The following is an 11851-nucleotide window of genomic DNA, read 5'->3' as shown; positions in this document are numbered from 1 at the left end:
CGGTGCTGCCTCCTCTGGGCCCAGACAAGGCCTGTTCCACACACAACATTTGAAGGACCCGAATTTGTAGCAAATTCCATGGCTATTATAAAGTCGAGTTGCCATAGTAAATAAACCGGTCATTCTTGATACTTGAATATGGACTATGTGCCCAGGGAAAGGAAATAAACATTGCACTTTGTAAGCACTGTATTTTGTAAGTGGAAAATACTATGTCTTAAATAAAATTATATTTAAAATCGGTACCAAAACACAAACAAAAAAAGCCTTTAAAGGTTTATTAAGATCCGTATTTACTGACACAAGTCAGATTGTCAGATATAAAAAGGCACAGCTGATTTCCTTTTGAAAAAAAAAAAAAATCATTTCCTCAAGAGCCAGCTACGCGAACTGAAATCTTGATGTGCCTTTATGCCGCCTACTTGCTGGGTCTCCCATCGCTTGGGCAAAACAACACCATACAGCTTACTCTTTCCAAGGAGGTTCCTTTGTAGAACCCCCGCCTGCTCCCAGCTTTCCTTCCTCCATCTGTGTAGCACAGTAACAGATCTATGATCATAAACTGCAAGGGAAGAGGAGGGACCTGGCTGTTGGGATAAAAGCATTTAACGTTTGAGGAGATGGTAGTTAAAACACAATGAATGTTCCCGTGCGTATTCATGCTGAACTTGAATTTCCTGGAAAAGTTATGATAAAAGGTTTACAAGCCTTTTCTTTATATTCTGGGAACGGATGTAACATCCCTCTGTGGCAAACATTCCTTAGGTCAGGGCGGCCCCCTGAGGCGGGAAGTCTCCACTAGTAAAAGGCGAGCCCTGCACACCGAGAGGAGCCTGGCAGGTTGTGGGCAAGTTGTGGCCAATTGACCCAAGATCTCCACCTGTTTCATTAGAGCCAACTGGGCAGATTTAAAAACAATGCTGAAACACAGAATTCAATACACTCAAATGTACACTCAACATCACCAAATAATTTATTTGGAATCAGAATTAAAAGAACACATTTGACAGTTGAGAAACGTACGTTTGTCCCGATACTTCCGACCAGTTGTACAACTAATCTAGGACAAATTACCAAATACATTTTACACTATTTCTTCAGGACTGGGGTTTGTCGATGACTTCAAATTTGGGATCTAAGAAAAGGAACAAAAAGGTCCACGCTTAGCTATATTGCAATAAAATGCATTATCTAGAAGGCTTCAATATTTAACTGATCAATTTTTTGATTTTTTGTAGTATCTATGGTTTTTTAACACCTACATAGAACTATTACAATTGATAATGATTTATTAAGCACTTATTATAAACCAGGCTATTAACTGACTTCACATATTTTATGTCATTTAATTACAACAACCACGAGAGAGGTATTAGAATTCTCCCTGAATGTCAGATGGGAAACAGTCACCAGTTAACTATCCAAGATCACACACTTCATAGGTGATAGTGTCACGATTCAAGATTAGGGAGTTTGATTTCAAATCCCCACCATTTGACCTGTTACATAATCTCCTATACCGATGGCAAGCATTTGTATGAGAGCTTCTCGTGCAAATGTCACTGTCCTAATAAATTTACGTGTGATTGTCATTTAATCCTCTAAACAACCCAAGTATAAGGCATAAATAGTCTCGACTTAAAACAAATCTCCCCCGGGGTGCCTGGGTGGCGCAGTCGGTTAAGCGTCCGACTTCAGCCAGGTCACGATCTCGCGGTCCGTGAGTTCGAGCCCCGCGTCGGGCTCTGGGCTGATGGCTCAGAGCCTGGAGCCTGTTTCTGATTCTGTGTCTCCCTCTCTCTCTGCCCCTCCCCCGTTCATGCTCTGTCTCTCTCTGTCCCAAAAATAAATAAACGTTGAAAAAAAAAAATTAAAAAAAACAAAAAAACAAATCTCCCCCAAGAATGAATCCATGATTGAAGACACTTACCTTCAAAATTGAAGTTAGGGAAAGTATTCATGTCTGCTTTACCATACATCTGCTTAAGCTTAAAAAGTTCTCTCTCCAGCTCTTGCTGATACTCTGGGCCAGTATCAACAGGTCCTCCGGATGCCCTGTTGGAGGCAAATGAACAAGTAAAAACTCTTTTTATGCACTAGTTTACAAAACCAAAATTACTTTTTACCATCAAGTTTCAGTAGACCTTTTAAAAGTCATCATATAGGGAAAAACGTAGCTTCTGAAAAAAGCATTTCCGCTTGAATTTCAATTCGAACTTCTATAATGATGAGGCATCACATAAATGAGGCAACTTCAAACAAACTTCTAACATTCAAGGTTTGAGTATCAAGGATGTTTATCAAGTCATAATCTCTTGAGGTCTAAGTTGTGATAAGATATAATGGCTAAGTCCATGGGTTCCCTGAGTCAATGACTACTTCTGTTTCAATGTCAGCTCTACAGTTTATTGAAACTACATAAACTGAAGCAAGGCATGAAACACTCTAAACTTTAGTTTCCGCATCTAAAACTGAAGGCCCTACTTAATGATGGTGTGACGAGAATTACAGAGATAATGTACATGTACCACTTAACAGTGCCTGGCCCACAGTGAGGTGACATAGTGGCCAATAAGTGCTATTATTATTATTATCCGATTTAATTCAGCCACCACGAAACGTCTTTTAAAAGGTCTTAGTAACTTTAAGTCTCTATAATATGGGCCTAACAAAGCTGCAAATATTTCTTACCCTCAGAGATTTTGCCATTTAGGGGAAAAAAAATGTTTAGAAACATCCGTGCTATAAGAGAGTTATTGATAAGCTTCAAAGACATGGCTTATCAAACAGCTACTCAAGTTGAGGAGAGAGCATTTTTGCGGAGCTAATTGGAAAAAAGTTTCATTTTACAAAGGTGGCATTTGTGACAAATGATGCGTTTGGGTCAGATTTGGGTCAGATTTTAATTTCAGACATTCTAAGACTGAAAAAGCAAAGAGTGGAGGTAATAAAAAACTGGCTGTATGTGGAGAATCAGCCATCTAGATGGAAAAGCCAGCAGGACTCAGGTCACGGGAGGCCTGGAATGTTAAGGCGGGGGGTGTGTATTTTATGTGTTAAGCAATAAAATGACAAAATTAGAGTTGTGCTTTGGGAAGATAAATATAGCATCAAGACCAGCAGTGGGGCCAATTAGATGTAATTAATTCTTTGCAGAAATTCTGTGTTTGTCATGTTACTGCCCGCCTATCATGAACATAATAAAAACTTCGTAAGTGAGAAACTCCATTAAGGGTAATAATATTTTTACATATGCCTATGATCAAAGTAGAGGGCCTTATGTTACAGAATTTCCACAAAAAATATAGAGACAACTCTGGTTTTTTTGTTTTGTGTTTTTCCAGAGACAGCTCTAATTTAAGAACTTGTTAATGATGCTTGTTCTCACGGACTCAGTTTTCTTCTACATCAGCACATGCAATAGAACCTTCCGTAATGAATTGTATCTGCGCTAATTAAGGTGGTCACTAGCCATATATGGCTAGTGAGCACTAGAAATGTAACTAAGGACCTGAATTTGTATTTATACTTAACTACAATTAATTAGATTTCAATAGGCACATGTGGACAATGGCTAATGAAATAGACAGAGGAGCCTTCAACCCGACACTTTAACGACTGTCTTCTAACTCTGGGAGCTACAAGTTTCAGACAGTGCTTTGAGTACATCCAGCCAGTCTCACCAATATTCTGGTTACTGACAGATGATGGCTGCTAGAGAACTTTCATGTGGATTCCTATGATAGAAAGAGGCCAGATCTCATCTACCTCCTCAACTGAGTATGTCTCCCAGCCCATCTTATTATTATATCCCCAGGATCTAACATGGCGACCTGGACAAAGCAGACACTCCAAGGATACTTGTTTATTTCATGTAAAAAATACTAGGCATGCTAACTTACTGAATCACTTCATTTTTATAACATCCTCTGAAATACGTGCTGTTATTATCACCCCCATGTTACGTACAGATAAGGTACAGCAGTTGAATAACCTGCCCAAGGCCCAAGTGCTAATAAGGTTCAGAGCTGCATTCCAGGTCAGAGCCCGTGTGCAGAACATTTTCCCACACAATTTGCACAAATGAATGAACTAGAGTCCCCTTAGATTCAGAGTACATCCCAGGGGCACCTAGCTGGCTCAGACGGTGGAGCACGTAACTCTTGAGGGTCCTGAATTCAAGCCTCCTTTGGGCACAGAGCTTACTTTAAAAAAAAAAAAGAGTACGCCTCAGGATTGACATATATTGGACAGGCTTTTTAAGGACAATTGGAGTGCAAACAGCATCAATACTAAGATGCCACACTACCTCTGGACAGGAGACACTCAAATGAGTGTCAACGGATCCTGCACACCTGCTTACTGAATAGTGTGATTTTAGACAAATTCTTCTCTTTTAGCCTTGCTTTTCTAACATGTAATAAGGGGATAAGATCTATAAGACTGTTGTGAGAATTTCTTAACAATGTCTTCATTTTAATCCTTTAGCTCTCTCCATCCTTAGCTGTGGTAAGAACAAAACCTTTTTTGTTAGTTGCCCAGTCTCAAAGTCTCAGGGCTCTTTAACTGTTCCTTCTCCTCTCTCTCTCCACCAGATAACCAAGACCCAGTTCTCAGTCCCTCAATGTCTCGACTGTCACTTTTATATTCCCACTGCTGTAAAGACAAGGTTCTCATCAACCTTGTCAATCCAATGCTTGGATTGTTACAAGTTTCCTACCATGTCTGTCTGTCTTCTCTACTCATTCCATTCTTCCTAATACTCTGATTAAAATTATCTTCCTAATACAGAGTAACCTTGTTCCATCCTACCATTCTGCTCAAAAACCTTTAATTCCTCATAAATGCCTATCATCTAATACTTTACCTGCCCATCTATAATTGAGGCCTCTCATAATCCCCTCATTCCGACCCTATTCTCATCCTTACTGCTCCCCACTCTCCTCATACACTCTACAGTCCTGGGGAGCAGCATTACACAATTTCTCAAACCGACCTGGTCGTTTCAGTTTTCATGCTTTAGCTCACACCACTCTTTCTTCCTAAAATATATCCTTCTCCCCCTCCCATTTATCTGTGCAACCTTCACACCAATTGTTCATAACCAGAGGTAGAGATAGGTACTGATAGCCTTTCTTGGTTTTGAGAACCCTTTGAAGCTATAAACAAAATCATGTGAGTAAGTTCTTCACAGTTTTAAACTGAAGGGCTGATCCATAGCTGTCCACATTCTTAAAAGGAATAAAAGATCTCGGGGCACCTGGGTGGTTCAGTCGGTTGTTCGGCTCAGGTCATGATCTCACGGTATGTGGGTTCGAGCCCCGCGTCGGGCTCTGTGCTGACAGCTCAGAGCCTGAACCCTGCTTCCGATTCTGTGTCTCCCTCTCTCTCTGTCCTTCCCCCGCTTGTACTGTCTCTGTCTCTCAAAAAATGAACAATGTTAAAAAAAAAAAACTTTTTTTTAAGGATCTCAAATACTGCCTCCAGCAAGAAAGGAACATTCCTTTCTATGAAGTCCCCAAACACTGAATGTGTCACTATGTTAGTATCTAACCCATTTTTCCTCATAGATTACCTTATACATTCCTACAAGCTTTCCACCCCATCAGATTTCAAGAATATTATGGAAATGCAGTATGGCTTCCTTCTGCGGCCTACCACAGTTAATAGCCCAGTGCTTTGCACATGGTAGACAACTAAATAAAATGAACACCAAACTGCTCTGTATCGCTTTTCATAAGATTGGGGGTTGAATCTGATGATGGCTAAGGTCATCATTCACCTCCAAAGCTGTGTGGTTCCGTAACTGTGTTTATCCTGGACTTTGCTTTATGCCACTTCCCTCTTGACCTTTGACATTCCCAGAAATACAGAACTATGGGAAATAGCATTAAAGAAAAAAATGCTGGGTTCATACATTTCCCCCCCAAATCATGATGTCAAAGAAAGGGCACTAAATTGATAGTTAGAATATTTTGATAATATGTTTTTCCTACAATTAGTTTTATGACCTTAGGCTAATTAATGTCTAAGGGACTCAACTTTTTCAAATATAGTTCTTAAATGATTTCCAAGATCCTATAGACTTCTAAGAATTGGCTCTAGTTTATAATAAATGACATTATAATGACAATACATCTAAAATGACAACAGAGGGGTGCCTGGGTGGCTCAGTCGGTTGGGTGTCTGACTTCAGCTCAGGTCATGATCTTGCAGTTTGTGAGTTTGGGCTCCGCGTCGGGCTCTGTGCTGACAGCTCGGAGCCTGGAGCCAGCTTCTAATTCTATGTCTGTGTGTCTCTCTCCCTCCCTCCCTCCCTCCCTCTCTCTCTCTCTCTCTCTGCCCCTCTACTGCTCATGCTCTGTCTCTCTCTCTCTCTCTCTCTCAAAAATAAACATTAAAATGACAATAGATATAATCGGATTCTCCCTTGGAACTCATATAAGATAAAATTTGGGACTTTAAAAAAAAAGAATCAAGATCTTTATCTTCTTTTGGAGCACCTAATGAACCTCTATGTCAGCAATCAGCTCAGTGAAGGTCTTAACAGTTTCAAACACCTAGTAATTTCTTTTCCCCATCTCACAACTTACATATATCTTGAATATTTATATTTACTCCACAGGTGGTTATCTACCCACTTACTGTCGCTTAGTTTTGTATTCTCTAATCTTATCCACGAAGAGTTTCTGTACAGGATCAAGTTCCTTATTAAACGCCACTGCTGTAACACCGATGTTCCTCCTCAGATGCACTGAGACCATGGACCGCATGAGAGAGGAGAACCTGAAGAGCCTCTGGAGAATCATGGTGATTCTATTACTGAAAACAAGCACGAGAGTATTAACATCTTTAAAATGTACATAATTGTAAAACACCTCTAAGTATATCATATAGTGGGAATCTAATTCTACTAATTGTTACAGAAGTCAATCATAAATCACACCAGAACTTGCTGAATGCTAAGAACAGTCACTTGACCAGAGCTCCCTTCCCCCTCTCCACTCCCCACCGCAAGTTTTTTTGCTTCTTAACCAAAAGGCCCTGGGACCTAGGGGCAGTTAGAAACAACTCAGGCCTGTGTGCTGGGTTAGATGCAGAAAGAAAGCACAAAATCTAGGATGAGGTATTTCTTCTCCATAAACTTGGTCTTGGACCACAGGTCAAGAATAAGCATAGTCAAGGTAGCATGTTAGATAATTGCCCATCTCAGGCAGAAAAGAACACTGGCCCCCAGATTAATGTGCCAGGTTACCCCGAGCCCCCTCAGAAGACCAAAAGGGAGCTGAGCACGGAGACACGGGCCCCATAGCAGGGGAAAGTGTTCTGCCTATTCCAACTGTAGGATTCCAGGCATTCAAGAATACTGTAACAGCCAAATCTAAGTTCAAAAGAACCAGCCCAAGGGAGCCCACCAGTAAGAGAGAGAAAGTCAAACAGTATAACCTAATCAATAAAACAGAATGAAAGGGGTGCCTGGGTGGCTCAGTCGTTTGAGAGTCTGGCTCTTGATTTTGGCTCAGGTCATGATCTCATAGTTCGTGGGTTTGAGCCCCACATCAGGCTCTCAAAAATAAATAAATAAGCATTTTTTAAAAAAGAAAAAGAAAAATAAGGACTTAAAGATTTCCAAGTCTTTAGAGCTCCTGAAACTAAAATATATGATTTTCTAACTAAAAAATTTCAGCAAATAAGGGCATCTGGGTGGCTCTGTCGGTTAAGTGTCCGACTTTGCCTCAGGTCATGATCTTGCGGGTTCGTGGGTTTGAGCCCCACATCGTGCTGTGTTGACAGCTCAGAGCCTGGAGCCTGCTTCAGATTCTGTGTCTCTGTCTCTCTGCCCCTCCCCCGCTCAACTCAACTCTCTCTCTCTCAAAAATAAACATTAAAAAAAATTTTTTTAAGCATTTCAGCAGGTAAAACAGAAGATGATTTCAGTTGAGACCTAACTTAATACCTTGAAAGATCAAATGCCAAAAAAATTTCCAAACTACAACAAATAAATGCAAACAAGAATTCCAAAAGAAAAAGAATAGATAAGAAAGCCATAAATAATTAGAAGAAATTAACCTCAGATTGAGAAAGAAGATGTCTATTAAACAGAGTTTACTAAACCCTACGTTGGAATGGGGATCCAAGATTCACACCTCAATACAGCCTGGTTAAAATTTCTGAATCTTACAGATAAAATGAAACCTGCCATGCTAACCTGAGTCCCACGAGCCTCCAAAATTACCTATTAATAACCATAATCACTGTCATCTTGATGCTGAACTTCTATTAAAGTGCTCAAAGTGTGGTCTGTGGGCCAGCAATAGTATACAAATTGTGTTACTGGTCTATCGTAACAAAAATCGTTAATAACAATTTAGAAACTTTTATAACAATTTGACAGAGTCACATATATCTGTTGAATAATAAAAAATCAGTTTGTATTTTGGGTGTCTTCACTGTATGTTCTTTCATCTAACTTTTACAGTAACTTTTTTTTTTAATTTTTTTTTTCAACGTTTATTTATTTTTGGGACAGAGAGAGACAGAGCATGAACGGGGTTGGGGCAGAGAGAGAGGGAGACACAGAATCAGAAACAGGCTCCAGGCTCTGAGCCATCAGCCCAGAGCCTGATGCGGGGCTCGAACTCACGGACCGCGAGATCGTGACCTGGCTGAAGTCGGACGCTTAACCGACTGCGCCACCCAGGCGCCCCTACAGTAACTTTTATTGTAGTTTTCAAAGGTAGCCACAGGGTTAGGGGAAAAATGGTCCTCTACTACTGACAGTTTGAGAAGCACTCAGCTAGAAGACTGTAGGGTAACACAGTAGTTCTTGAGTTGGGACAGCAGTATACCTCAAGGGATTACTGGCAATGTCTGAAGACATTTTTGGTTGTCCTGACTGGGGTATTACTGGCCTCTGGTGGGTAAAGGCCAGGGATGTTGCTAAACATCCTATAAAAACCAAAACAAAATAACAGCCATCCCACAACAAAGAATTATCTGGTCCAAAATATCAATAATGCAAAGGCTGAGAAGCCCTGGAATCGCACATAAAAACTACCAAAAGAACTCCCATAATCAACAAAATATCCTTCACCTGCCCCGAAAGCAAACTATTTGGGGAAATTCACCATACATCACCCCTTATACCCCATCAGAGAAAAATACTTAAGACGACTCAAAGCAAACAACAAATAACCTTAAAGTGCTACATATTACCATTCCCATTTTACATACACATAAACTGAGGCTTAGAGATTAAGTACCTGGCCCAAGGTTACATGGTCGAATCTAAGTGGACACGGATCTATTTTAAAAATTGTGCAGGGGCGCCTGGGTGGCGCAGTCGGTTAAGCGTCCGACTTCAGCCAGGTCACGATCTCGCGGTCCGGGAGTTCGAGCCCCGCGTCGGGCTCTGGGCTGATGGCTCAGAGCCTGGAGCCTGTTTCCGATTCTGTGTCTCCCTCTCTCTCTGTCCCTCCCCCGTTCATGCTCTGTCTCTCTCTGTCCCAAAAATAAATAAACGTTGAAAAAAAAAAAATTAAAAAAAAAAAAAAATTGTGCAACTCAGGGTGCCTGGGCGGCTCAGTCGGTTGAACGTCTGACTCTTGACTTCAGCTCAGGTCATGATCTCCCAGTTCGTAGTATCAGCACTGAGCCTACTTGGGATTCATTCTCTCTCTCCCTCTCTCACTCTCTCTTTCTCTCTCTCCCTCTCCCTCTCCCTGCCCCTCCCCAGTTCAAGGAGCCTGTGTTCTCTCAAAAAATAAACATTTTTTTTTTAGAAAATCATGCAATTCAAGGTGCTATTTTCCCTTATAGGAATTTAAGGACATGCTTAATACTCAGCAATAAGGTCACCTAACATTGGTTCATCCCAAAATACTTTGCAAAGTATTTCCGTATATATTCTCCTCTTCAACCCTTAGGAAAACATTATTAACAATCAGGGGAAAGTGTTCTTACCCCTCCTTTACAGAAAATAAAACTATGTCAAAGAAAAGTTATTACACTGCCCATATCTCCACAGTCAATTTGCTCTAACTCCGATGGCAAAAATCGTGTTATTCCTATTAGGTAAAGTCTGTTTTCATTTTTTCAATTTCTATCATCTAAGTATTTTATTTAAGTAAGCTCTACGCCCAATGTGGGGCTTGAACTCAGACCTGGAGATGAAGAGTTGCACGCTGCACCAACTGAGCCAGCCAGGGACCCCTCTATCATCTACGTATTAACGATTCCCAAATCACACCTCTAATTTTAGTCGTTTTTTCTGAACCCTAAACCTACCCATTCAACAGCTCTTTTCCTTTCCTAAGTCCTACGGGACCATCAAATTCAACCTGTCTAAAAAATGAACACACAATCTCACTATCAAAACTTGTTCTTTCTCTTTTACTCTTTTATTTTTTCACTGAGTAATATATGAGTGTCCACTGTCAGTCCACCGTCCCGCAGAAGACACATGTTATTACACAAATAGGTGTAAAATACCAAGTGTGATAAGTTCTCTATTCAAGTACGATCGCCCCCCCCCCCCCGAACCTGTGACTGGGATTTGACGTAGAAAGACTGGGGAAGGCAACAGCAAGAAAGGGTACACATGAGAAGAGGCCTTGTGGTGAGAGGGTGCAGGGTTCTCCAGTTTACAGAGATGACTGACCAGCCTAGGTTAGTACTTTCGCGGCCCATTCCGTGCATATTCCTAAAGTCAATCCACAACCCGCCTAACCTGACCCGTTCTCTTTCGCCCTCCCGGAAACCTTGTTTTGCTCGCCTGCGAACTTTGGCCTCACCGCTAACTCAAGAACCCCCTTCTACCCCAGTCAGCGTATTGTTTCTTGGGGGTGAGGTGTAGGATTGTGCAGGAAAATGAGAGTGTAAAACAAAGCTGCCTAGCCACGTTTCAGCACTATCAATATTTTCAGGTGGGATGCAAACTTTTAAGATTACCGTCACCCCTTTCCCTCCTATGGTGCGCATTCTGCTTTCAATAGTTGGGCACGACCTCCTGCGCACCCCGGTAGGGCAGGCCTGGCCGCAGACCTGTCCCGTGGGAATGACCTTGAGCTGCCCCAGCTGAGCCGCGGGTCCGGGAACCCCTGGCCTCCTTGCCTCGCGTACCACCCCGGTTTACCCTCAGAGCAGGGATGACCACGCCGGAATCTACCGCAAACTTCAAAGCCTAAGGGCGCCGAGGTCAGCAGTGACCCTGGGCCAGACGGTAAAGGTGCCTGTGACACCAGGCTGCTCTATACTCCTGAAGGACAGAGGTAATAGGCAGCCCAGGCCCCAAGAAGAAACCCAGAATCTGAGTCCCAAGAGGCCAGGCTAGTCTAGCAACCCTCCCAGTCACCTTGCACTCAGTCCCGAGCTGCCGGGGCCTCCGCTGCCGCCACCGTTCTACTTCCGGCCCTGGCTCCACCCCCACCCGCCTACCCGCCATCGCAATGCATTATGGGCCGCCGTTTCAGTCGGTCGACACTCACCGGACAGGAAACGTCTTGGAGGCGGTCTGCGACCGGACAGCTCTAGGTGAGACAGAAGCCAAACAGGAGGAGGAAGTGGAGGGTAAGTGCTTCCGGGTCCCTTGGCGAAGCCTCCGCCATCTTTCCTTCGCCTAACTTGACCTGCTGTCTTTTTCCCTCCTGGAATCCTTGTAGTGTACGCATGCGCACTTTGATTGGCCTGTCCCCTAGTTCAGTCCTCCCGGACCCAAGTCAGCATCCTGTTCTTTGTGGTTGTTGAGGTGTATGATTTTGCCCGGGAAGTGAGAATGTAAAACAAAGCGGATTGGGGCGTTGGGCATTCTTGTGCCTCGTGAGCCTCCGTTGCCTCGGGCGTTTGTTTCGCG

General features: G+C 42.4%; 2 protein-coding genes across 4 annotated transcripts in view; one reads left to right on the top strand and one right to left on the bottom strand.

Moving 5' to 3' along the window:
• Positions 1-950: 950 nt before the first annotated feature.
• ATP5PF (ATP synthase peripheral stalk subunit F6) lies at positions 951-11594 on the bottom strand. 2 transcript variants are annotated; one of them, XM_045501584.1, is made up of 4 exons: positions 11487-11594; positions 6646-6822; positions 1931-2055; positions 951-1135 (listed from the first exon to the last, which is right to left on the bottom strand). In XM_045501584.1, exons 2-4 carry the CDS (start codon positions 6807-6809, stop codon positions 1098-1100), a joined length of 327 nt encoding a protein of 108 aa, XP_045357540.1. In that variant the 5' UTR covers positions 6810-6822; positions 11487-11594; the 3' UTR covers positions 951-1097. The 2 variants fall into 2 exon arrangements, with proteins under 2 accessions (XP_045357540.1, XP_045357539.1); XM_045501583.1 differs by lacking the exon at positions 11487-11594 and adding an exon at positions 11354-11465.
• The window catches only part of GABPA (GA binding protein transcription factor subunit alpha), a 40328-nt gene continuing 39123 nt past the window's right edge, over positions 10647-11851 (top strand). The window contains exon 1 of one of the 2 annotated variants that reach the window (XM_045501582.1): positions 10647-10668. The gene's annotated coding sequence lies outside the window, so the exon portion shown is untranslated. Of the gene's footprint in view, positions 10669-11456; positions 11569-11851 lie in introns of those variants that run through there. The other variant, XM_045501581.1, reaches the window with a different exon arrangement.

This window comes from Leopardus geoffroyi, chromosome C2, assembly GCF_018350155.1.
Source record: "Leopardus geoffroyi isolate Oge1 chromosome C2, O.geoffroyi_Oge1_pat1.0, whole genome shotgun sequence".
Classification (NCBI taxonomy): Eukaryota; Metazoa; Chordata; class Mammalia; order Carnivora; family Felidae; genus Leopardus; species Leopardus geoffroyi.
This window is presented reverse-complemented; position numbering and strand designations above follow the sequence as displayed.

Excerpts from the sequence above, each read along its gene's own strand:
- ATP5PF (XM_045501584.1), bottom strand. The coding sequence starts at position 6,809 with ATGATTCTCCAGAGGCTCTTCAGGTTCTCCTCTCTCATGCGGTCCATG. Across the intron at positions 2,056-6,645 it reads GAATACAAAACTAAGCGACA|GGCATCCGGAGGACCTGTTG; the intron begins GTAAGTGGGTAG and ends TGCCTCCAACAG. Across the intron at positions 1,136-1,930 it reads CCCTAACTTCAATTTTGAAG|ATCCCAAATTTGAAGTCATC; the intron begins GTAAGTGTCTTC and ends TCCTTTTCTTAG.